Source organism: Mastigoproctus giganteus, chromosome 6 (assembly GCF_048544385.1).
Source record: "Mastigoproctus giganteus isolate SK-2022 chromosome 6, ASM4854438v1, whole genome shotgun sequence".
In the NCBI taxonomy this organism is placed as follows: domain Eukaryota; kingdom Metazoa; phylum Arthropoda; class Arachnida; order Uropygi; family Thelyphonidae; genus Mastigoproctus; species Mastigoproctus giganteus.
The window spans coordinates 23,319,962-23,345,654 of record NC_143580.1 but is presented as its reverse complement, the minus strand read 5'-3'; the positions used below and the strand labels follow the sequence as shown (position 1 = coordinate 23,345,654).

The window sequence follows — 25,693 nt, the reverse complement described above, 5'->3', positions numbered from 1 at the left end:
CATCATTGACTTCTTGCTAATTATGGGAGTTATGAAATAAAGGCATAAGCAGTGTTGTTTTTTTTTTTTTTTTTAAATCGCATTTCTTCATTGTAACATTTAAACAGATTGTTTTGTCATCCAAAACAAAGATAAATATAGATGATGATGATGATGATGATAATAATAAGAAGAAAGAAGAGTAGGTTGTCAGGGACTGGACAACAACTGGAACATGCAGGAAGTTTAAATAGCTTGCTTCCTTGTAGGTGAAAGAGTATCCTTGCTCTTATGTTTGTCTGATCACTATGTAGTGACATCTGTAGAGTTTAAGAAATTAATAATTTTGGGTAATTGTGTTGTTTATTCATTGTACAAATACTGGTGAAACTGAATTCATGGTTCACAGTAATGGCATGATATTCTAAATCTCAAGCTCTGGTATGATTTGAAGGAACTAAATTTACACATTGTTGTAACCTCTGGTCCCATGTACATCTGGTGGAACCATGGTATGAGGAATACAGGGAATAATAGACTACGTTTTTGGAAAGCATTATCCAGTCTGTGAAAGGATTGTAATATGAAAGCAGACTGTAACTTATAGGTGCGATAACAATTTCATATTCAGTATTCTGAAATAATTGGATGAGTGCTTTATACTATTGGTTAGTATGAGGTATATAAATTAAACATTTTGATTGAAGCAAATTTTGCTGGTTTGTAACTGCAATAATTTGGATTTTAACTTGTTCTTGCATGGTTGAAATTAGGCCTGTTGGATAATTTTGGCTTTTGAACCTCTTTGTTAAAAGTATTAATTTCTTCATCCAAAGCAGTCTTGGTGGTACAGTATTTGTTTGCTTTCAAGAATTGGTTAAATGAAATGTACTTCTTATAATTGAGGGCTTAAAGTCAGACAACGTTAATTACGAAATTGCATTTTTGTTTTGAGACAACTTTAGTTTAACTTTATACAAATAACGATGCATATCATGTCATAGAAATGTATTTCTCTATTAGTTTAGAAGTTAGCTTGGGCTATAAGCAAATTTCTGGTAAACCAAGAAAATGTCAAATGAACTTTTCTTGTTTTGTTAGAAATTACAAAAACGTTTACTACAAAATGATTTTGTAGTTAACATTGTCTGATGCTAAACCCTCGATATGTGAAGGGATTATTAGTGCTCAAATGAAGTAATATACCAGTATATGTACCTTTCCAGTTAATTTTGAAAGTACAAGTGACTCCCGCTTAACGCTGATAATTCGTTCCGGAAAAACAGAGCGCTAAGTGAATCCGCGCTAAGCGAGCACCGCATTCCCATAAGGTAACATAGGATATTTCCTAATCAATAATAAACGGTAGTGAAAAGATGTACAAATGTCGGTCAAAATATTTAATATTCAAATATTTGTACATATAAAATATTCTGCATTACATACATATATAATTATGTAGTAACTACTTGCGTATCAAAATTAAACTTAAAATTCCAATTAAAATCATGAATTTAATTAATCTAAATTGATTTCATTTAATTGATGAATTTAATCATGAAAAATGGGTCGATTTTGGGTTGTACTTTGGCCCTCTTCCAAATAAACTAAAAGAGGTATTAATTTTAAATCTCCCGCAGCGTTACCACCCAACAATAAAGTCGACCGATCCTTGCTGCCTAATCCATGTTTCTCTTCTTATCTAACAGTCTGATTCCCAATATAATTCGTTCCATTCTTCGCTGTGTAGTTCTCAGCTTCTCTTCCATTCTTTTGGTGAGTGCCCAAGTTTCACTTCCATAAGTCATGGTGGGGAGTATACATTGGTTCATTATTTTACGTTTCAGACAAAACTGGGATATTGTTCTTCAGTATGTGACTATATTTCCTGAGTGCTATCCATCCAAAATTTATTCTTCTCTTGACTTCCAGCCATTTATCATTATTACAGCTAATAACTTGTCCCAGATAAGTATATGACTCCACCTTTTCAATTACTGCTCCTTCAATCATTATTTCCCTTTCTGTGGCATACTTGTTCATCATTACTTTTGTTTTAGCCATATTCATCTTTAGTCCAAAATCCTTACTAACTGTGCATAACTGATTAAGATTTTCCTCTAATTCTTTGGGATCGTGGCTTATGACCACAATGTCGTCTGCAAATCGTAAATGGTTTAGGTACTCTCCATTCACATTGACTCCTTTCTGCGACCAGTCTAATCTTCTTAGCGCCTCCGTAGCCAGGTGGGAAGGAGCAGCAGTGCGTAGCACACGATTCTTGATTAGACCGGGGTTCGAACCCATCATCACCAAATACGGAGGATGCGGAAAGGTCAGGGAATGACCATCGCATATCCACGGAGCAATATGGCTTTAGTTGCTAATGCTCCTAAAAAACAAATAACAACAACAGTCTAATCTTCTGAAAGCTTCCTCAAGGGCAGCAGTAAACAGCTTCGGAGATATTGTGTCTCCTTGTCAAACTCCTTTCTCGATTTTAAGTTTGCTACTGTCTTTGTCTAGTCTAATAAAGGAGGTAGCACTCTCATATATTTTCTTCAAAATCATAATATATGGGGTATCTATGCCTTGTCTTTCCAGTGCCCGAAACATTGCCTTATGCTGTATGGAGTCAAATGCCTTTTCATAATCCACAAATGCCAGGCATAATGGTGTTTTATATTCATTTGCTTTCTCCATTAGCTGTGATATTACGTGAAGGTGATCCATAGTTGAGAATCCTGTCCTAAAGCCAGCTTGCTCTTTCGGTTGATTCTCATCAAGTATTCTTTCTAATCTGTTAGTAATGACCCTTGTGAACAACTTGTAGATGTGGGATAACAAGCTAATTGGTCTATAATTTCCAATTTCTGATTTATCTCCTTTCTTATGCAGCAAAACTATGATTGCATTATCATAGTTTTGTTTGCTAGTGAGCAATCACTAGCAAACAGAGCAAAGAGGGGGGATAAAGAATTCTTCACATATATAAATGCCAAGAAGAGCAGGACAAACCAGATCGGACCTTTACGTAAGGGAAAGGGGATAGTATTAAATACACCAGCTGCCATTGCAGATGAACTCAACAGTTATTTTGCATCGAGTTCCTCGGGTTTCCCAAGGATCAGTATTAGGACCACTGTTGTTTTTAATTTTCATAAACGACATCGATGAAGGGATAGAGGGCGTGATGTCTAAATTTGCAGATGATGTCAAAATTGGTAGAGTAGTTAATGATCACTGTCAAGCTGAGCTTCTTCAGAGAGACCTAGACTTCAGGAATGGTCAGAAAAATGGCAGCTATGCTGTAATCCAACAAAGTGTAAGGTATTACACCTGGGAAACAGTAATCCCAAAATAACTTATTCACTTGGTGGAGTTCAACTAAACCCAGTACTGGAGGAAAGGGACTTGGGTGTTACGATACGGTCAGACATGAAATTCTCTGAGCATTGTAACCAGGTTGCAAGGATGGCCCGTGGTGTCCTAACGATGATCTGTCGAACTTTTGCAAGTAGAGATAGGGACGTGATAATCCCATTATATGTTAGACCACACTTGGAATACTATGTTCAAGTATGGAGACCGCACCTAAAGAAAGACATCGAGCTTCTTGAAAAGGTGCAAAGACGGGTAACTGGCCTGGTGAGATCGGCAAAAGGGTGTCCTTATGAAGAAAGACTTCGAATATGCGGGTTGCAGAGTTTGGAAACTAGACACCTTAGAGGAGATTTGATTAATGTGTTTAAGGCTCTGAGAGGCATCAGTAAAATGAATGAGGAAGAAATTTTCAAGATTATAAATGATGCTAGAACTATGGGATATAAATTCAAGTTACGGGGGGGGGAAAATGTTTAGATTGGACCTGCAGGAAGTTTTATTTTAGCCAGTGAGTTATAAATTACTGGAATAAGTTGCCTTCATGGGTGGTAGAGGTCGACAGTTTGGGGAAATTCAAAGGTCATCTGGATACTACTTTCGGGTAAGGGAAGCGCATAGGATGATAGGATTACTTTCCTTTTTTTTTATTAATTATTATTATTTATTTTTTTTTAATTTTTTTATTTTTTATTTTTTTTGGCTGGTGCAGCATAAACCATAGGCTTTCTTGCACCATGCGGCTAATACTAATACTGGGTGCCTGACCTGCCTCCTTGTGGCAAAGTGTGGGCAATGGTGGGTCCCAATAGGGGCCCAACAGCTAACACTACAGAACAAACCACTCCCCACACACTTTTTAAATCTCTGGCCTCCACAGAGTTCTGTGTCACTTACAAAGAACACAACGTGGAGATGGGGGAACCCCTGGTGCCGTCAGACAACTAACACACTTTACACAGTTTCATAGTTATGGATGCGTTTCAGGCAGTCCATACTTTGGGCAATGTTCATTATCACATGAAGTCTGTGCTGGTTGTGGATAGGCCCAACAGCTTATTGGGTATTTCTCTCTGAATGGGCGATGAGTATACTATGCATTAACATTTGTAATAATAAGGGGCATTGCATATGAGTATGGTAGATTCATAATTAATAAAGAATCCCTGGTGACAAAAGTTTGAAATTGGGCATATCAATTTTACATAGCTGCCTGCCTGGAAGATTTGTGCCACCAGTGGATACACCTCCAGAGGCCACATTGTAAATTACCTCTGGTTGCCCTTGAAACAAAGCCTGTGTCTCTCTCTCTCTCTCTCTCTCTCTCTCTCTCTCTCTTCTCTCACTCTCACAGAAGTCACTGCATCATCATGAGGAATATGCTTTTTCCTGATGAAGATGCAGTGATTTCTGAGGTAATGCAGTGACTTCAAATTTTTTGCACTTTCAAGGATATGAGTGAAAAAATTTGAAGGCAGACGAGGTTGGTTGTTTAATTGATTAATTTTTAGTGCATTTACTGCTAATGTTGTGAAGTGCCAGTGATGCAAATTATGTGGTGAGGTCAGGAGAATAGGGAGGATGCAGCAACATTTCAAATTCACATTAGCTTGTTGTGTGTGGCAGTGTATGTATTGTGTCCAGGGTGGTATTGTCATGGAGCGGTAGCATATGTTTTGCATTCCTTGCTTTTTTTATTTTTATTTTTTTTATTTCTCTCTTGGTAGCTGCATATAAGAGAACAAGCACAGCATTCTAGAACATGTTCTAGAAAGAAGCTTTTTCTACTGTTTGTAATGTTCTTTAGTTTTAGCCTCCATGGGCAGGAGCAGCAGTGCGTAGCACACGCTTCTTGATTAGACCAGGATTCGAGCCCGTGACCACCAAATACGGAGGATGCGGAAAGGTTAGAGAATGACCACCGCACATCCCCGGAGCAATATGGCCTTAGTTGCTAATGCTCCTAAAAACCAAACAACAACAATATCTTTAGTTTTAGGATTTAAATAATTAATCCAGATCTAATCCATAGCCACTTGGTGGGAAAAATAAGTCATCCTGGTCACTGTCACACATAATTGAAATCTTATATCTCTTGACCATACTTAAATCTCAGGGATAAATACCATTCATATATGGAAAATTTATACCTAGAATAATTGTAAGTCATATGAATAGTATTCAGATTTCTACTAAATAGGAAACCATAGTTGTTGGTTTTATTACATTTTACAATACCTTAGGCCATATTATACAAATGCATACCAATTTGCATGTTGTGCAGGCTAAAAAAGCTTTTGATTTACTGGGAAAAGTGTATATATTCCTCTTCCTGAATTGGCTAACTACAGCTCTGATTTGAAGTCTTTTAAGAATTCCTCCAATCTTCATTGGGATTTTGACCTAGAATACTTTCACCTTGCATAACTATCAAATAAGTTTGTCTAGAAGCCATAATGCCTTCAGTATAATAATACCCCAGGGACTCACATCTGATGAGTATGGGCTTGGCAAACCCAGGGTCCTGAGCTGGATATCATCATTCTTCTCTTTCTTGGTGATTCCTTTCTACTTTCTCTCTCTCTCTCTCTCTCTCTCTCTCTCTCTCTCTCTCTCTCTCTCTCCCTCTCTCTCTCTCTCTCTCTCTCTCTCTCTCTCTCTCTCTCTCTCTCTCTCTCTCTCTCTCTCTCTCTCTCTCAGGGTAACTCGGGAATTTTATTTTGGCTGGTGCAGAATAAGCCTCAGGCTTCCTTGCACCATATGGCTAATAATAATAATAATATCTTTGCATATGCGTGGTGTACCTCAAAAGCTGAAAACTAAAATTTTGTTTTTCATTTCACTTTGTTGTCTTCCATTCCCATCATTTCAGTTTTAGAGGCAAGCTCTGTAAATACATGAAGAATTTGCAAAATCTATTATTATGTTGATTTTATTTTACAAGAACTAAAAGTAATCACTGTACAAAATTACCTTACTGGAGTGGCTTATAATATCATCTGTAAATTACTTAGAATGGGATTACAAATAAATACACTACTTAACTTTTAATTTGGTCTCATCTGATTTGTCAGGTTACAGAATGTTGTCCGTAGTGGCATTGTTGGAGTAGGCACTGTTTTACCAAAAGGCCTTGACTCTGAATTCTGCTTTGGTCGTGATTATTAGTGGCAGCCTCTTAGGGCAGATTATAATGGTTGGGCATCATAATGGGTGTTGCTTTTTCAAAAGAAAAAAGATGTCTGAAGCTGATAATTAGTTACCTGATTTTGTAGGAGAGATCACTATTGAGATGTGTATATCTGATTAGATGTCATCCATATATTGGCACGACAAATATTTAAGGAGTTGCACTGAAATTGGATTTTCTGATAATAAGTTTCAGTTGGATACCGCATGTTAATATGATGATTTTTTTAAAGAATACTTAATTTAAATAAATAAATTATTATTTTTATAGGAATTGGAAAAAATAGCTTCAAGAAAATTACACATCAGCGCCAAGGAAGTAATGACCATAGCTGAGAAATTATATACCAAAGGATTCATTAGTTACCCTCGAACTGAAACTAACATTTTTCCCAAAGACTTTGATCTTGTTTCTCTGGTTGAGATTCAGATGCAAGATCCACAGTGGGGAGGTAAGATTAATGTAATTTTTTTCTTCCTGTTAACATTAAAATAAGAGGAAAATTTAATTAAATTTTAATTTAACTAAATTAAAATTTTAGCTGCTTCAGTGTTTGAGAAGAATGAAGAATTTTTAATTAAGAATTAATTAATTCTTTAAGAATTTTAATAAAGCATTAAAGAAAACATGATTGTAATAAAACCATTATTTCTGCTTGTGTTGGTATTGACAGCTTAACAAATTTTGTTTAATATTCAACTTTAGGGCTGTTGTTTTTATGAACTTTGTTCTTCTATAAGTATCTTTCTAAATGAATAAGAATTGTATGGTTGCTACATTGTAATTTATTGTAGTGCTTCCACCATCTTATTTTCTGTATATAATGTGTGTATGCTCATTTCATATATAAATTTTGATCTTAATCATTGCAATATAATATCAGTTTTGATTTTGATTTGTGTGCACAATGTCATTTTCCTATATATCTCTTGGACACTGCATCCTATTTTTCTGCAACAGTTTGTCCTGTTTTTAGTAGTAAGGCTGATAGATGCACTGACCATATTATACATAAGGTATGATAATGCTGTTCTTGAATTAAATTTGTTATGAACAAATGACATATGCTATAAAGATGTTATACATGGGATATAGTTGGCAGTATGTTCTGATATCATGCTCCTTATGAGAAGCCATCATCTTATCTTGGTGATGGGCAACATACCAACATACTGTTTTTGTGCAAACATGTCTATTATTGTTCTTCATTGTAAAATACCTGATATGGTAAAATAACATGTTTTGCATCAAATTTTGTATGAAACTCATAAAGACAGCTATAAGAATCTGGGAAATGCTTTTGAAAACCTTTATATAGCTGTGATTGTCATGCTCTTGATCATTTAGAAACATTTCTTTGGTTTACTCAAAAGTTTTAAGATAGCCAAACATTTGTGATATTGCTCCATGCTCCTGCTCTGTGACCATATGAACCAATATACCACATAAACTAGCACACTATGACCAAAGTATTCAGTGTGCTAAAACAACTAACCAATCTGGCACTATTACAAATAATGTCATTTAGAATTATGCTTATGACTCAGCATCAGTCTTAAGCATACCCCTTGAGCAAAGAAAAACAAGAAAGATGTGCCCAAATGTAAAGGCAATAAGTGGTATATATTTTTTTAAATGCTATTTTGGTACAAAATTTTAAAGTAAAAATATATTATCATCATATTTCAATTTTTATTTTTTATTTACTATTAAAGAAATAATAAAATCGAAAAATTTAAAAAAATGTTTTATATACATTAGAAATATATAAGAAATATACACTTACAGGGCACTGTGGATCCATCTGTTATAATGTCAATCCAGAGTGGATTGACCATTTAGCTTGCTTTCTTTTTTCTTTTTTTTTTTTTTTTTTCCATATTACAAAAAATGTATCTACAATACTCAAATGAGCAGTCACAGGCTTACTTCATAGTACTTATGAAAAGTCATCATGCTCCTTTGCAAATTCATGTGTTGCTTGTGCAGTGAATGTGCTTCTTCAAGGGCTTTAATAGTCAAAATCCTCAAGAGAGCAGGCCCAGTTTATGTTTTCTTCAAAGAAATGTGGAAATCTAACCCTTGCATTTCATCGGTAATGCTTTTTTTTTTTTTGATTTGGTAGTTGTTGGCGCATCGGCTTCTGTGGCCATATTGCACCTCCCAAGGTTTTTGCAGTACTTTGATCCAAGCCTGAGGCGGGAATCGAACCCGCGACCTTTGGGTTGCCGGGCAGGTACTTTACCCACTCGGCTAGTCCGGTCGGCCATTGGTAATGCACTCAAATTGGTAGGTTAGCAACTGCTCTGCATCATCTGCACTTCCAGTGGATGATGTGGAGTTGCTAATACAGTCAGTGTAGTGAACAATGTAGACAGGGGTTCTGTTAATAATTACCGGAAATTTTTGCCAGTAGAAAAAAAAATGGCAGTTATTCCATTACATAAAGCAATAATTAGGCTAAATTTTGAATGTTGCTTTACAGGCTTTGAAATCCCATTTTATGAAAGATATGGACCCATTAGAAGGGGTGCAAAGAAGGATGTCAGTGTAAGTCAAGTCCACAAAAGAGTATTTTTTATCAGTATAAACTTAAGTTGTGTAGGTAGCAGTGTTTGGAAGCTAGTGGTGACCTTATTGAGGGGATTTAGCTTTAAAAGGCTTAATAAAATAAATGCTGAGGGTGTTTTTAGACTTAGTCACATGACACACTATTAAATTGAGAGTGAATAATTTTAGAATAGATATTTGAAATTTTTCATTTTGTCAGCAAAGTGGTTAACTGTTGGAATAAACTTTTTTGCACTTAAATAAACTTTTTGTAGACGTTGCAAGTTTATTTAAATTTAAAGCAGGATTGAGCAAATATATGAAAGAAATAGGTAAATAATGTGAGGAAATGCGACACTTTATATCTCAAAATTTTAATACTAAATAAACATCTCATTAATCTGTAGTTGTGAAGTGAATATGAAAGGACACAAAATCCCCAAGGAGAGCAATAGTTTACTTTGCCTCAGGCACAAATGCAGATTATGAGAAATCTTTGGCAAAGGATGCAAAGAAAAACAGCAAAGAGTTCTTTACTTATGTAAACTCTAGAAGGAAGGGGATGAATCAGATTTGTCCACTTGATATCGATGGTTCAACTGTTGATGATCCTGCTCAGGTAGCTAACAAACTAAATGAATATTTTGCATCGACATTCACACATGAGGAGTTATTCAGCGAGGGGAATGCCAGAGGTGTATTCAACTCTGGCAGTAAGCTAGATAATCTTGTAATAACTGAGAGTAAAGTGGAGGAAAAATAGTTGAAGATAAATATAAGAAAGGCACCTATAACTGGATAGATGGAATCTATTCAGGGCAGCACAGGAAGTAAGCAAACCCTTAGCCATAATTATGAGAGCTTCCTTGGACTCAGGGGAGGTACCCATAGACTGGAGATGTGCAAATATGACCCCAATCCACAGAGGAGGATCAAAGGCTGATACAAGTAATTATAGACCTGTGAGTTTAACTTCTGTTCCAGGAAAATTAATGGAGGCACTGGTTAAAGAAGCACTGCAGGATCATCTAGACAAGACTTCAGTTATAGCTCGGACACAGCGTGGTTTTTTTTTTAACGGGAAGTCTTGCCTGACCAATTTGATTGGATACTATGATGCAGTCACAAAAGAGCTGGATTCAGGGAATAACTTTGATATTATATACTTGGATCTTAGAAAGGCTTTTGATACTGTTGCACATGGAAGACTGCTGCACAAATTGGAGCAGTGTGGCATTGGAGGCAAATTGCTGCTATGGATAAAGGGGTGGTTGAGCGGGAGAAGACAGAGTGGTAATCAATGGACACTGCTCATCGTGGAGTAATGTTATTAGTGGAGTCCCTGAGTCCATTATTGGGTCCATTATTGTTTTCTGTATTTATAAATAATATTGATGATGGTATATCAAGCTTAATGTCAAAGTTTGCAGACGATACAAAGGTTGGCAGGGTTGTTAAGGACACTACTGACGCTATGCTGCTGCAACAGGATCTGGAAAGGTTGAGCAGATGGGCTGAGAGGTGGCAAATGAAGTTTAACATTGAAAAATGTAAAGTACTACATATGGGAAACAGCAGCCCCAGAGCAACGTATCAACTTTGTGGTACTACACTGACAGTGGTAGAGAATGAAAGGGACCTGGTGGTGGTTGTGCACGCGATATGAAGTTCTCGGAGTAGTGCAGACGGGCTGCAAGAGTAGCTCATGGTGTCTTGTCAATGTTATATGCAGGAATTTTTCTAGCAGGGACAAGGAAGTGATTATTCCCTTGTCTAAGGCAATGGTCTGGCCACACCTTGAGTACTGTATACAGATCTGGAGGCCTCATTTCAAGAAGGATGTAGAGCTGCTGGAACGAGTACAGAGAAGGGCAACAAGATTAGTGAATGGAACAAAGGGTTGCTCTTACGAAGAAAGGCTTAAGTTTTGCAAATTACAGTGTCTGGAGACTAGGCACTGGCGAGGTGATCTGATAGAGGTGTATAAAGCCTTGAATGGTTTGAGCATGCTCAATGCTGATGGGATTCTTCCTCTTGCGCAGAATAATCACCTGAGAGGGCATAAATTCAAATTGAGGAAAGACAGATGTAGGATAGACGTGCGGAAATTTGCCTTTAGCCAGCGGGTAGTTGGTTGGTGGAACAGACTTCCATCCCTTGTCGTAGAAGTTGATAGCCTAAATAAATTTAAGGCTCAGCTGGACAGGTATTTTGAACGAACAGAGGGGTGAAGTGGAAGTGGGTTTTTTTTTTTTTTTTTTTTGGCTGATGCTGCATAAGCTTGCTTTCTTGCATCATATGTTTCTACTAATGCTAATGCTAACTTCACAGTTCTTCTGCTGTTTAGTGTCCTTTGTAGTAATTTTACAAACTATAGATTAATATAGATACAGAAATTAATTTTTTTCAGCTTTCAGTGCAGTGTCCAATAACATGTGATCAAGGAACATAAGTTTATTTAGATTATTTGCTCAAAACGAGGCAGTTTAAGGACAAATAAGATTAGATTATGTACCTGTTTTTTTTATCTTAGACACATTTCTTATTTTTATGAGCTTTTAATTTTTTGTATGTCATAGGATTTGCAAATAGGGTACTAGAGCATGGTCCAAATCCTCGACAAGGAAAGAAGAGTGACAATGCTCATCCTCCCATACATCCAATTAAATATACTAATACCCTTCAAGTAAGTGACATTTAATTTAAACTCTCTTAAGTTGTAATGCCATATTTTAATTTATTTGGATAAATGTAGAATAATATATTATTTTGTGATGAAAACTTATAGAAACAAATAAAACTGAAATTTTTGTATTTCATTATTTGATCACAAGCCACTTTAAATCATTCAGCATTGAACCAAATATATTTGGTGTCATGGCAATTTCTTCCATATTCTGTCAGAGATTTGTCTCTTTAAAATAATCTACTTTAAAATAATAAAAATCTTTATTTGAACAGTTTAATAAGTATAAAAATAATTATATGTGAAAATGTTAGAGGTTCACTTTCTCAGGGCAGCAAAAATATATATTTACTTATATTATGGCATTTTATCTCAAAATTCTGGTGATTTGATATTATTCAGCAATAAGCTTTGTTACCCCTTGGTGTTTGTAGCTAGTGTAGTGGTTATAATCATTGTTCTCCCATTAAAAAAAAAATAATAAAACACCACAATACTTTCATTCGAATTCGATCCCAGTAAGAGGAACTTTTGTGTCTCCCCCCCACACACATCATGTCTCGCTTGGTCATGTCTTAAAGGTTGTATGTTGTTGCTGGCTTTCCCCCCCCCCCCCCTTCAAGAAATCTTTGGTTTCCATCCTACAAAACAGGCAAACTAGCCATAGAAACATTTGATTACAGACACAGTATATTAATGCCTGTGGCCTTAGTAACCATACTGCAAGTTTAAAACAATTACTGTTCAACAGCTTTGTTATTTTGCCATGCAAAAGGATAAATTTGACATTTGGTTATTAAATTTAGAAGAGAAAATTATGTCTTTCTGTCTAACTTTTTTAAGTGATTAAATATAACATTTCCTGTAAATTTTCTTATATGAATTAAATGAGATTTAAATTAAGGAATAATTCTTCTGAAATAAAATCTTAATCAGAAGATATATACACAATAGAATATGGGAAAAAACTGAGGCCATTATATGCTTTAGAGTTAACAAAACAGAAGTTCCACAATCATGTTGGCATGAGTTAATACATATTTTAGCTTTGAATGAAAAATTGTATTTGTTTTATTCATTTACTACTTAGATACTTTACTTTTAATAGTAGCTAGTTTTTCTGATTTTGATTTTAAAAGTCTTATTACAATTACAGAAGTTTGTTTTCATTTGTTTTGGGTTTGTGTGATTGTATATAGTCCTTTATCATGTGCTATATTCAACTGATGAAATTTTTACCTAATTTTTAGTCTGTTAAAAAAAAATTATCCTTTAAATGGGTTCATGTTTTAGGGTAATGATCAACGAGTATATGAGTTCATAACAAGGCACTTTTTGGCTTGCTTATCCAAGGATGCTGAAGGCAGTGAAACTATTGTGGAAATAATAATTAATAATGAAAAGGTAAGGTGCATTCTTGTAAAGTAGCATTCAGATTTGTGTTAAACAAAATTGTTTTATTTGATTACCTTAAAGTAAAATATAGGTCAAATATCTTTTTGCATCTATATGCAGAATAACAGAAAATTAACATGGTATTGGTAGTAAAAAAAAAAAAAAAAAAAAAAAAAACCAAGTGTTTTTTTTTATCCACCCCTCCTAGTATTATCAAAATAAAAAAAGATTTTTCTCCTCTCCACACACTACTGTCACTTTTGAAATTTGGAATGAACCAAAAGTCAGAGAACTCAAACTATTATGCATTACCCATGTCACATAAGATATTGAAATTTTTTTTGAACTTGAGAAGAAAACTAACAAAAATAAATTAACAACATATATTAACAACGAAAATGTCTAATGACAAATTATAAGGTGTCACGGGAAATGCTTTCAGTAATATTAGTAACATTCTCTTTAAACTCCTCAAGTGACTTTGAATTGTTTTCAGTAGCACCCTTGAAATAATCCCATAGAAAATAATCTAGAAAATTCAGAGCAGAAAACTGTGGAGACAGCAAGTCTTTTGAGATAGCACAATCTCCAGACATTAAGGCAGTTTCATACATTCCAACATGTTGCACCATCTTGTTGGAAATAACATTATTTACATTCTGTTTAATCAAGTTGATTATATACAAAAGTTGTATATAAAAAAAAGCATGCTTTCAAATAAAATTTATGTAATCATTCGTGACTGAGATGGCACATGCAATAGATTAGTTTGAAAGTGTGCAGAGGTGTCTTGTGGATGCATGGGGACTATCCCAAATCTATCTGTTTCAACTGTTTATTTCTCCTCTTAGTTTGACTGAGAGATGAAACCAAGCTATATCAATGTAAAATATGCAAGTTAACATTTTCATATTTCCTGTGATAGTCTTCAGTATAGTTTTGCTACTTCTTACTCATTTAGATAGGCCTGGGTTAGAAGAGTTCATTAAAGGCCTCTTCAGCTGGAGCGATAGTTAGCTGATCTTGCACAGAGGGAAAAGAGTTTCTCTCATGAGCTATCTGTGGTTTTTCAGCCCACGCAACACGTATATCAACCCTTGAGCACACATGGACTGATATGATCTGCATGTTTTCTGGCCTGAAACATGCCAAAAGTCAACACACACTTGTAAATATGTGTTATTCTAGTGCAGTATGACCTGACATGCCGATGTGACATAAACCCATCACCAACAACTTTAGCCTCTTTTTATTCGGAGGTGTGATTAGTCAATCTTGGGGGAAAAGGAGTAGGGACTTTCCCATGAGTCCCTCATGGGAAAGTATACAATTCCTCATACACATTACCTGGTCTTGGTGCATTATAGCCTTAGTTGCTAATACACCAATAAAATCCAAACCAAACCAAACCTCATACACAATCGAAAAACCATATGAATTAGAGTACACAATGGAATGGAATAAGAATTGGTGCAGTATGGCCAGAATAGCTGATGCGCCAAAACTTTACAAGCACAAAACAAAATAAAATTTACCTCTTATTTGGAGAGTTCTGATTCTAATTCTTTTAGTGACTGGAGGAATTCTCAAAGGCTCTTCAGTTTTGGTTTGTAGTTAGCTGATCTTAGACAGATCCACATGAGTTGTTTTTGGCTTTTTCAGTCTGTATAGTACTTAGATTATGTTGAGCTAATTTCTGTGATATTGTCTGCTACTACCACCATAAAAACTTGTGCACAATGACCGTTTCAATCAATATGCCTAAAGACTTCTCGTCAACCAATCCCTGCAATGTGAAACTTAAAACATTGGGAATAAGTGAGCCATTTATCATTATCTGGTTCTTTCAACAAGTGGAGAGAACTAATCCATATGAATGGAGTTTTAATCTGTGGGTGGTTTTTGAGAAGTTCTTATGATAGGTCAGATTAGGAGGATAAAGGACTTTAACTGAAACAGACAGTTGATTGTTAACATCTTGCATATATTTTTTGGATTCAAAATTTAGCCCTTCACTTGTTGGCTACATAATTCATATGAGAAATAAATACAGATATATTAGCATTTAGCATTAGCATTAGTAGAGGCATTTGATGCAAGAAAGCAAGCTTATGCAGCATCAGCCAAAAAAAAAAAAAAAAAAGTAACATAAATAAATAAAAATAACCACTTCCACTTCACCCCTCTGTTCGTTCGAAATACCTGTCCAGCTGAGCCTTAAACTTATTTAGGCTATCAACTTCCACGACAAGGGATGGAAGTCTGTTCCACCCACCAACCACCCGCTGGCTAAAGGCAAATTTCCGCACATCTATCCTACATCTTTCTTTCCTCAATTTGAATTTATGCCCTCTCAGGTGATTTTTCTGAGCTAGAGGAAGAATCCCATCAGCATTGAGCATGCTCAAACCATTCAAGGCTTTGTACACCTCTATCAGATCACCCCGCTGGTGCCTAGTTTCCAGACACTGTAATTTGCAAAACTTAAGCCTTTCTTCGTAAGAGAACCCCTTTGTCCCATTCACCAATCTAGTTGCCCTTCTCTGTACTCGTTCCAGCAGCTCTACATCCTTCCTGAAATGAGGCCTCCAGGCCTGTATACAGTACTCTAGGTGTGGCCTGACCATTGCCTTATACAAGGGAATAATCACCTCCTTATCCCTGCTAGAAAAATTCCTATATATCATTGACAATACTCCATGAGCTACTCTTGCAGCCCGTCTGCACTGCTCAGAGAACTTCATATCTGCCTGCACCACCACCCCCAGGTCCCTTTCATTCTCTACCACTGTCAGTGTAGTACCACAGAGTTGATACGTTGCTCTGGGGTTGCTGTTTCCCATATGTAGTACTTTACATTTGTCAATGTTAAACTTCATTTGCCACCTCGAAGCCCATCTGCTCAACCTTTCCAAATCCTGTTGCAGCAGCATAGTGTCAGTAGTGTCCTTGACAACCCTGCCAACCTTCGTATCGTCTGCAAACTTGGACATTAAGCCTGATATACCATCATCAATATCATTTATAAATACAGAAAACAATAAAGGCCCCAATACTGAACCCTGAGGGACTCCACTAATAACATTAGTCCACGATGAGCAGTGTCCATTGATTACCACTCTCTGTCTTCTCCCCCTCAACCACCCCTTTATCCATAGCAGCAACTTGCCTCCAATGCCACATTGCTCCAATTTGTGCAGCAGTCTTCCATGTGCAACAGTATCAAAAGCCTTTCTAAGATCCAAGTATATAATATCAAAGTTATTCCCTGCATCCAGTTCTTTTGTGACTGCATCATAGTATCCAATCAAATTGGTCAGGCAAGACTTCCCCTTAACAAAACCATGCTGTGTCCTAGCTATAACTGAAGTCTTGTCTAGATGATCCTGCAGTGCTTCTTTCACCAGTGCCTCCATTAATTTTCCGGGAACAGAAGTTAAACTCACAGGTCTATAATTACTTGTGTCAGCCTTTGATCCCCCTTTGTGAATTGGGGTCACATTTGCACATCTCCAGTCAATGGGTACCTCCCCTGAGTCCAAGGAAGCTCTCATAATTATGGCTAAGGGTTTGCTTACCTCCTTTGCTGCCTCCTTTAATATAACTGGATAGATCCCATCCACCCCAGGTGCCTTTCTTGTGTTTATCTTCAACAATTTCTCCTCCACTTTGCTCTCAGTTATTACAAGATTCTCTAGCTTACTGCTAGAGTTGAATACACCTCTGGCATTCCCCTCGCTGAATAACTCCTCATGTGTGAATGTCGATGCAAAATATTCATTTAGTTTGTTAGCTACCCGAGCAGGGTCATCAACAGTTGACCCATCGATCTCAAGTGGACCAATCTGATTCATCCCCTTCCTTCTAGAGTTTACATAAGTAAAGAACTCTTTGCTGTTTTTCTTCGTATCCCTTGCCAAGGATCTCTCGTAATCTGCCTTCGCCTGCCTAACCTCCTTTGTAACTTGGTTACAGATCAACTTGTATCTATCATAGGCATCCGTGTCACGTGTTAATTTGTATGTATCCCATGCATTTTTCTTCTCTGCCATATGCCTCATTAGTTCATCTGACAACCATTTAGGCCTAAACCTTGAACAATATTTCTTAGTTGGTATGTAAAGCCTAGTAGCTTCCACAATAAGTTCTTTGAATGCTTCCCATTTTGAATTTGCTGTTGGCAATATCATCAGTTGATCCCACTGTATAGAATTTAAATACTGTCTCAGTCCATTGTAGTCGCCTTTACGAAAGCAATACCCCTTCCCTTTACCCCTAATGGTAGTTACCTCTTTGAGTAACTCCCACTTCAGCACACTGTGATCACTGCCACCAAGTGGTTCATTTATCTGCAGATTCTTAATGCATGAAGAATCACTACTGATAATCAAATCAAGAGTATTACTCCCTCTAGTTGCCTCCCGAACATGCTGATGTAGAAAACAATCATCCAATAAATCCACAAAAGCCTTGCTACTGTGTGAGTGACCAGCCCCCAAATTCCAGTCAATATCTGGGAAATTAAAATCCCCCATTATAAGACTCTCTGATTTACTGGCCCACTCTATTTCTCCGAACAGTTTCTTATTATACTCATCAGAGTCATTAGGCCTATAGCACACTCCTACTCTCAATTTTGATCTCCCAATGCTTATGTCACACCAAACTGACTCGACACTGCACTGTCCAGCGATGTCGACTGGCTTCACTTCCTTGGATTTTATGTGTTTTTTAACTAATAGCATAACCCCTCCTCCCTTCCTATCCTGTCTATCCTTTCTGTAGACATTGTACTCCCCAAATTCCAGTTCTGCATTTCTTATATCTGTGTGACACCACGTCTCTGAAATCCCCACAATATCTGCCTTTGATGTTTTGAGCAATACCTCAAATTCATCAAATTTATTTACTAAACTCCTAGCATTGGTGTACACACAAGTATACATGCACCTGTTCTTTTTCTTAGCTACCCTAACACAACCCATGTGTTTACTTGTACCCCAATGATTCCCAGCAGTCTCTGAAATATCCTGCATCTTATTTTCCAGGCTGCGGCTCATTCCAATAGAAGCAGTGCAAGAATCACTTTCACCTCTGCCAGTGGCTACTGTTAATCTATTAGTCCTTGTATCCCCCCAATCTAGCAGTTTTCCGACCCACCTAACATTGCCTCGATAGCATCAGCAAACATTCTTGCACCCTTTCTATTTAAGTGTATCCCATCCCTGTAGAAGCAGTCTCTCCTGTTAACAAGTACAGACCAGGCTGAAAAAAATTCTACCCCTTGAGCCCTGCACAATCTTTCCAGGGCCGAATTGATTGACAGGGCTCTCATCATATACTCCCTCCTATCGTGTCTGGGCAGAATTGCAGACACTTTCAATTTCAACCCTAATTCACGGCTTTTTTTCATCAGTGACCTGTACTTGTCAAGTAATTCCGCCGGTCTCCTACTCTTAATGTCATTAGTGCCAACGTGTACAACTATATCACCTTTTGTGCCCTTAAAAGATGATATCCGCTCTACAACGTCATCAACTTTTGCCCCTGGCAGACATACCCTGGTCCTATTCCACCTATCCTTTTTACAAAGCATGTTTCCCGTTTCCCTGACAATAGAGTCACCAACAACTACTAGTTCCTTTGGGAAATATATTTTTTGGATTCAAAATTTAGCCCTTCACTTGTTGGCTACATAATTCATATGAGAAATAAATACAGATATATATGTTGCTCAAAAAAGAAATTATTTGACACTTGTAAAAAAAACATTAATCACAGGAGAGATCAGTAGGCATCAAACTTGATAATGAGGCATGGAATCATATTTTGAGTTTTCAAAAACTTAGCCATCTGTTGTGAGATGTACAGATCAGTGCGTTCGAGCGAGATGTTGCTGTGTAGTAACATGGTTACTGTACAGCAACAACTGACATCTTTACAGGTGTTAGGTAACTTTTTTTTTTGGATAGCATATAATGTACGTGTTATTGGTTTTGGTTTGGTTTTTTTTTTTTTTTTTTTTTAGGAGCATTAGCAACTAAGGCCATATTGCTCCGGAGATATATGCGGTGGTCATTTCCTGACCTTTCCGCATCCTCCGTATTTGGTTGTCACAGGCTCGAACCCCAGTCTGATCAAGAAGCGCGTGCTACGCATGGCTGCTCCTGCCCACCTGGCTACGGAGGCGTTTGTACGTGTTATGGTTGACACCTTATTAGCATTAGCAGAGGCATATGATGCAGGAAAACAAGCTTATACAGTATCAGCCCAAAGGGGGGGGGGAGAAAAAATAAATTATTATAGAACTTGCTTTTTTTTTTTTTTTTTTACTTACCATATCACAATCAATGCTTATGATTGTGATAACCACTTCATAAGACTAAATTTTGGAGCAGTTTCGTATCTGTTTCTAAATGATTCTGTATTATTTGCATTCTTTTCTAATATTTGTTACTTGTTTTATTTTTAGTTTGGATTAACTGGGCTTATGATTTTAGAAAGGAACTACCTAGAAGTTTATCCATATGACAAATGGAATGCAAAGGTACATTAAAGTGTTTTTTCTTTCTATCTGTTTGTGTATGATCTTAGGTGAAAATAATTATAAAGATTTTGAAAAAAAAATGAGTATCAACTATAGTTAATAATTTATGCTATTGATTAATAACAAATAAACTAGAATATTTGATATTAACTTGACTCAGGCTCTTTTCTTAAGCTGTATCAAGTAATGAAGTAAATATTGTTTTTATCTCTGTTAAGAAAAAGTTTTATTCAATGATATATGCTATCTAGACAAAAAAAAAAAAAATAGAGAATGAGTATCAGAAACATGTGGGTCTACCTCACTCCGTTTTCCTCAGCACTGTCACCATATGTTCTCATGGATTTAACAAGGTCTACATATTATGGGCTAGATGGATAACTTTGTTAAGAGGTGAGTAATGTGCTGTCTTTAGTTCTGATTTTGCTGCTTTATCATATATCAAAGCTGCACTAAGTATGATTAAAATCTGAAGATTTGTAGGTCCTCCTGACTCACTGGATTGGTGGTGTTATCTGCTGGATAGATCATGAACTATAACCCATTCTAAAATATGCAGTTACTTCTCATTCACTCTCCCTTCCCTCCAAGTGAATAAATAGGTACAGTGACTGTCAAGCCAAGCAAAATACCTCGGTACTTGCAGCATCGATGGGAAATAATTCATGCTCTGGTTCTACCATTATTGCGAAACAACGTGAACTTGTAATCATCCAACCAGATTCTTTTCTAGCATTTCTTCTCATCCTCTCCACTGTTTAGGTTCCTGGCACTATCAATCATGTCATTTTTTAGTTGTAGGATAGCACATGGAGTTTATAGGTTCATGGCTGAACTGCTTTTGACAGTACAGTTCCCATCATGCATATCTGGTGAAATGAATTCTTTCTATTCCATTAGTTTGATGCAGTACAAACAAAGGTATGTCCAGCACACAGTATCAATGTGAATTTTTCTTACTGTTGCAAGCTTATCTCTGCCAGTGTCATTTGGATAGACACGTGACATAGTTTTTGCTGAAACACCATTAATATAGCAATTTCCTTAAGTATTTCACTTGATTTACATGCATGATCATAATACCCCTCTGAAACTCATTAATATTACTGATCTTACTATATAAATAATAAAAGATTGCAAAGTTTGTTGTATCATATGAAATGTTACATCATACATTTTTATCATTTTTAAGAGTTGAAGATGATACATGGGGCTATTCATTACTTTTTTGTATCAAGAAAATTGTAACTTCAGTAGTAGTTTTTTTCTTTTCATATGAGCTTATGAAAATTTAAAACTCTTAATCTTTAAATATTCTTAAATAAATTTAATAGTATTTCTCTGTATTAATTGTAAGCAAAGTTATTTATATTAAGTTTCAGTTATTTGAAGCTGCTTTTATTAACTACCATTCTATAGATTATTCCTGAATATGCAGTTGGAGAGGTATTTCAACCAGATGCTATTGAGGTATGTTATTCCAAAGCTAATCAATTTTTCATTGTTTAAAATTTAAACAGTGTCAAAAGTTGTTAAACACTTCACAGTTTATATTTTGAATTCTGTTTTTTTAAAGTGTAATTTATTTATGAGATTTATTTTTAATTCTTTTTAACTTGACGAAATTTCAGCTTTCTCAAAGCTGAAATTTTGTCTTGCCTCTTAAATTTTTTTGTATTAATAGTTTATTTTACTTTATTTTCTCCTTTATCCATTTTAATATTACTAGTTATAAAGAAAAACATTTGCTTAACAGGCAGTTATCTGTCTGTTTCCTGTCCTTTCCTCTTCAGTGATAAAGCATTCAGTTCTTCATGTCTCTGTTGTTTTAGATTAAGTAAAATTCTTATCTGAGGAATGAAAAGAACTTTAGAGATACCTATGCATATTCAACTCTATGAATTCCCTTCCCTTAAACATTCAACTTCCTTCATATTTGTGGTACTAATGTTTAATTTTTATTTGCATTCATCCTTTAGTTTTTTAAAATATTATAATACAATATTCTTAGTGCTTGTACATTTGAAAATTCTGTTCACTTTATTATCACCTGTAAATTAAGTTTTTATAAGACCACATGGAGATCATTAACTCAATAAACAGTTAAAACAAGTGGTTAAGATGGTTGTTTCTTATTTGTTTTTTTTTATGAAAACCCCAAACACGAGAGGTATTAAAACCTATAGTACTTAGTACTGTGCATGGGTTGGAGGTTGAGAAGACGAAAGGAGATATTTGTTGACATTAGACTTGAACTTCTGTAGACCGTAATTTTCAGGAAATATGTATGAAGGAAAGTTGTTCCAGAAAATGGCAGTTGAATGAATAAATAAGGAAGATGAAAGTTGGTTCTGTGAGTTTGAAGTTGGACAGTAAATGGATGTTGGCTGGTGGCGGCACATGTTTGGACTGTTTTGAAAGAGAGAGTGGGAATTATAGAAGCCAATTCAGAGGAACAGTGCCCATGAAAGTATTTGTAGAAAAGGCATGCAGCAGACACAGTACTTCTATGAGACAGAGAGTGGAGAGACTCTGTTAGATATGTGTCATTAATTAACCTAACTGCCCTCTTCTGAATGGAATCTAGAAGCCTGAGAGGGGTTTTTGGGGTCACCGCCCCAGTTGTGAGAACAATATTCCATGGTAGGGTTGATTTGTGATTTGTACAGAGTGAACAGCTGTTTAGAAGAAAAGTAACGCCGAGAGTGAAAGAGAAAACCAAGTTTTTTAGATGCAAAGGGAGCAATATTTGTAATGTGCTTATGCTATGAGAAATTAGAAGTCAGGGTAATCCCCAAAAGAAATATATCATTTTGCCTAGAAATTGGAGGGTCACCAAAGATAAGCATAGGAGCAGATGAATCCTTTTTGCGAAATATAAGACAAGACTGAGTTTTAGAAGGTTTGAAATCAACTAAGTTGTCTTTGCCCCACTGGATATCGGCATTTAAGAAATTGGTAGTATATATTCGAGAAGTTGAAGCTGATTGGGCAAGGTTTCTCAAACTGGAAAGTGGAATGCAATGTGCTATCATCAGGAAAACTATGGATGGGATTTCCAGTCATTCGAAGAAGGTCATTAAGACACCACAGAGAGCTATCTACCACAGTTGGCAAACCATAAGATGGAAGCTTGTTTAGAAGACCAATATGCCAAACACGATCAAAAGCCTTAGAGATGTCAAGAGCAACTACTTGTGTTTCACCAAACCTTTCAATTGAATTATTCCATAAATGGCTAACATAATCCAGAATATCACCAGTGAATTGACACTGACGGAATCCATACTGGCTATTGTTGATCAGATGGAAGGTTTCTAGATTGTTGATGGTTGGTGGTTAATTTATTTCTCCATTACTTTAGAAAGAGTAGAAGTAATTGCAATTGGACGATAATTGGATGGGAGGGATTTTTCACTCCTTTTTGGAACTGGCTGGATTTGAGCAAATTTCCAAGCAGAAGGAAAAACATCTTTGGAAAGAGTGAACAAAGGCGGCAAAGAACAGGAGTAAGTTCAGGACCAAGGTTTTGAGAACAAGTGGAGAAATACCATCTGGACCTGGAGCTTTCTTAGCATCGAGATTCGTCAAAATCCTTCTGACATCCGTTCCTTTTGACGGAAGACCACAGGAGGCATTGAATGGAGTGTGTTGGGAATGGTGGGAGGTGTTTTACCAAGATCATTAATACATGAGTTGGAAGAAAAATGGGATGCTAGCAGGTCAGCTTTATCCTTGGGTGAAGTGACAATACAACCATCTGGTTTTGACAGAGATAGGAGCAGAGATGGGCAAAAGTTGCAGCCAGTAGCTTAGGCAAGTGAACCAGAATGCCTGGCTACCATTAGGGCAAGAATCAAGTTTTCTACTCTTAACATGTTCAAAATCAAGTTTGAACTGATTAACAACTGCTTTACAATTGTTACAAGCTTTGGTGTAGGCAGAAAATGAAACTGAAGAGTTGGAAACAAGCCAATTATGATATGCAACATTCTTCTCTTGAACAGCTTTAGCACATTTATTGGAAAACCAAGAAATTCCATTTCTACAAGAATAATTTTACTGACACAATCTGAGCAAACGTTGACATCGGAAGTTTTGAAATGGTAATCCAACCAAGGAAAAGAAGAAAAGAAATCTCGCAGGTCATCCCATTTTGCATTCTTTTAATGTCAACAACAAGAGTTGGGGAATAACCATGAGATAAAGGCTCCATTGGAGAAGAGACAGTCACCAAGTTGTGATCTGAGGTGCCGAAAGGACCACTCACTTCGACTGTGTACTTAGAAGGGTTGTTTGTGAGAAAAAGATCAAGTGCATTGGCTGTATGGCTAGGATTGTCCAGTATTCTGGTAGGTAAATGAACAATTTGAGCAAGGTCATTGCTCAAATTGTAGTAATTGCAGAAGCCTCAGCATCTCAACCAGCTGGGTCTGTATGACTATAAAATGTAAGCCAGCTGGAGTTGTCAACATTAAAATCACCAAGGAAAATTACCTCACTCTTAGGAAAGTTGGACTGGAGAAAGTCAAGTTGCAAAGAGAATAAGTCAAAGAGTTCCAAATGATTAGTGGAGTTTGGAGAACGGTAGAGACAACAGATGAATTTGACAGAATGAGGTAGAGAGATTTTAAGCCAGAGGAGATTCCAAATCACCAAGCCTCTGACAGGGAATATCGGAATGGACATATGCACAAGTACCACCTTTTAGATGAAAGGAATCATACAGTGAATAATTTGGGCAACTGAGATGAGCAGTGGTTGAATCAACCGATAACTGGGATTCTGTCAGAAAAAGTACATGGGGGTTTGGCAGACTGTAAGTGGAAATGGACATCATTGAGATTAGAACTGAGACCATGTATATTTGTGAAATGAACTAGGAAGTATTTGGGAGGTTTGGATCTTTTTTTCAGATAAGTTTGCTCTATTAGTTTGACAATTCGTGGTGTATTCAATAGTAAGAAAAAGTGTGTGTGGGGGGGGAACATGCTGTATGAAGTAACGAAATTTTTCGATATGGCGTACACATGGTAAGAATATAACCAGATCCCTTGACGTAGTGTGGCCTCGACAATGCCTCCTGCATACACACCACTCGGACTTCCTCCAGTCACTGTCTGGCAGAGTAGAGGTAGCTAGCTTATACACTAGCTGATCCGGAAGCTCCTAGAGAATTACCAATATGTGTACTAACTAGCAGCCAGCCTTCGAACACCGTTTTAGAGCTGTACCCTCGAAATGTAAGGAAGTTTGGATCTCACCATGGTGATCATCATAATCTCAGAAGACATCAATCATACTGCATGATGGAAGAGATGGGGAAGGGTTGACCTGAACTTAGCTCTGGAAACATGGGTTCTGCCACTTCAAGCTTTCAATAAGCAAAGTGGTGGTATTGCACCGGTTGATGAGAGTCATCTGCCACCTGGAACTTGAGATGTCTTCTTTTAGAGAAACCATCCTCTTAAGGTGTTTTAGAAGTAAGCAAAAAGTTTAAACTTTTGTGTGTAATTTATTTTTTTATATTTCTCATGACCAAGTTTGAACTTCTTAGGCAGTATAATATCCAAAAGGAAATCTATTCTGTAAGAAATGTTTATTTTTTCACTGTGTTATAATTACCCTTCTGACATTCAAAATTATATTATATTAGAATTGTCAGCATTATAGACTTTTAAATAAACATTTTTATTTAAAATATGTTTATTTAAAAGGAGGTTATGTTGTGTTATGGTTTTTTGTTCCTTCTGCATATATAGTATGAATCAGAGCTGTACTACTCAATATGTTCTACGTTGATAATAATATTAGTAAAATAATAAGAGGAGTTTACCTCAATATAGAGGTAAACTCTATATTGAGAACACTTCCGTATGATACCCTCCAGAAATTAAAACGGAGAAAATGAAAAAATCGACAACTTACTGGTACATTAGAGTAAAATATAAATAATTAAATAAAC

The 25,693-nt window shown here is 36.3% G+C and overlaps 1 protein-coding gene across 1 annotated transcript in view; it reads left to right on the top strand.

Annotated features, from left to right (window-relative positions):
- The window catches only part of Top3alpha (topoisomerase 3-alpha), a 129,698-nt gene that overhangs the window by 36,398 nt on the left and 67,607 nt on the right, over positions 1-25,693 (top strand). Inside the window, exons 8-12 of the mRNA XM_090375031.1 lie at positions 6,821-7,001; positions 11,680-11,786; positions 13,080-13,190; positions 19,654-19,728; positions 21,148-21,198. Of these exons, the coding sequence (XP_090231157.1) occupies positions 6,821-7,001; positions 11,680-11,786; positions 13,080-13,190; positions 19,654-19,728; positions 21,148-21,198 (525 nt within the window). The remainder of the gene's footprint in view (positions 1-6,820; positions 7,002-11,679; positions 11,787-13,079; positions 13,191-19,653; positions 19,729-21,147; positions 21,199-25,693) is intronic.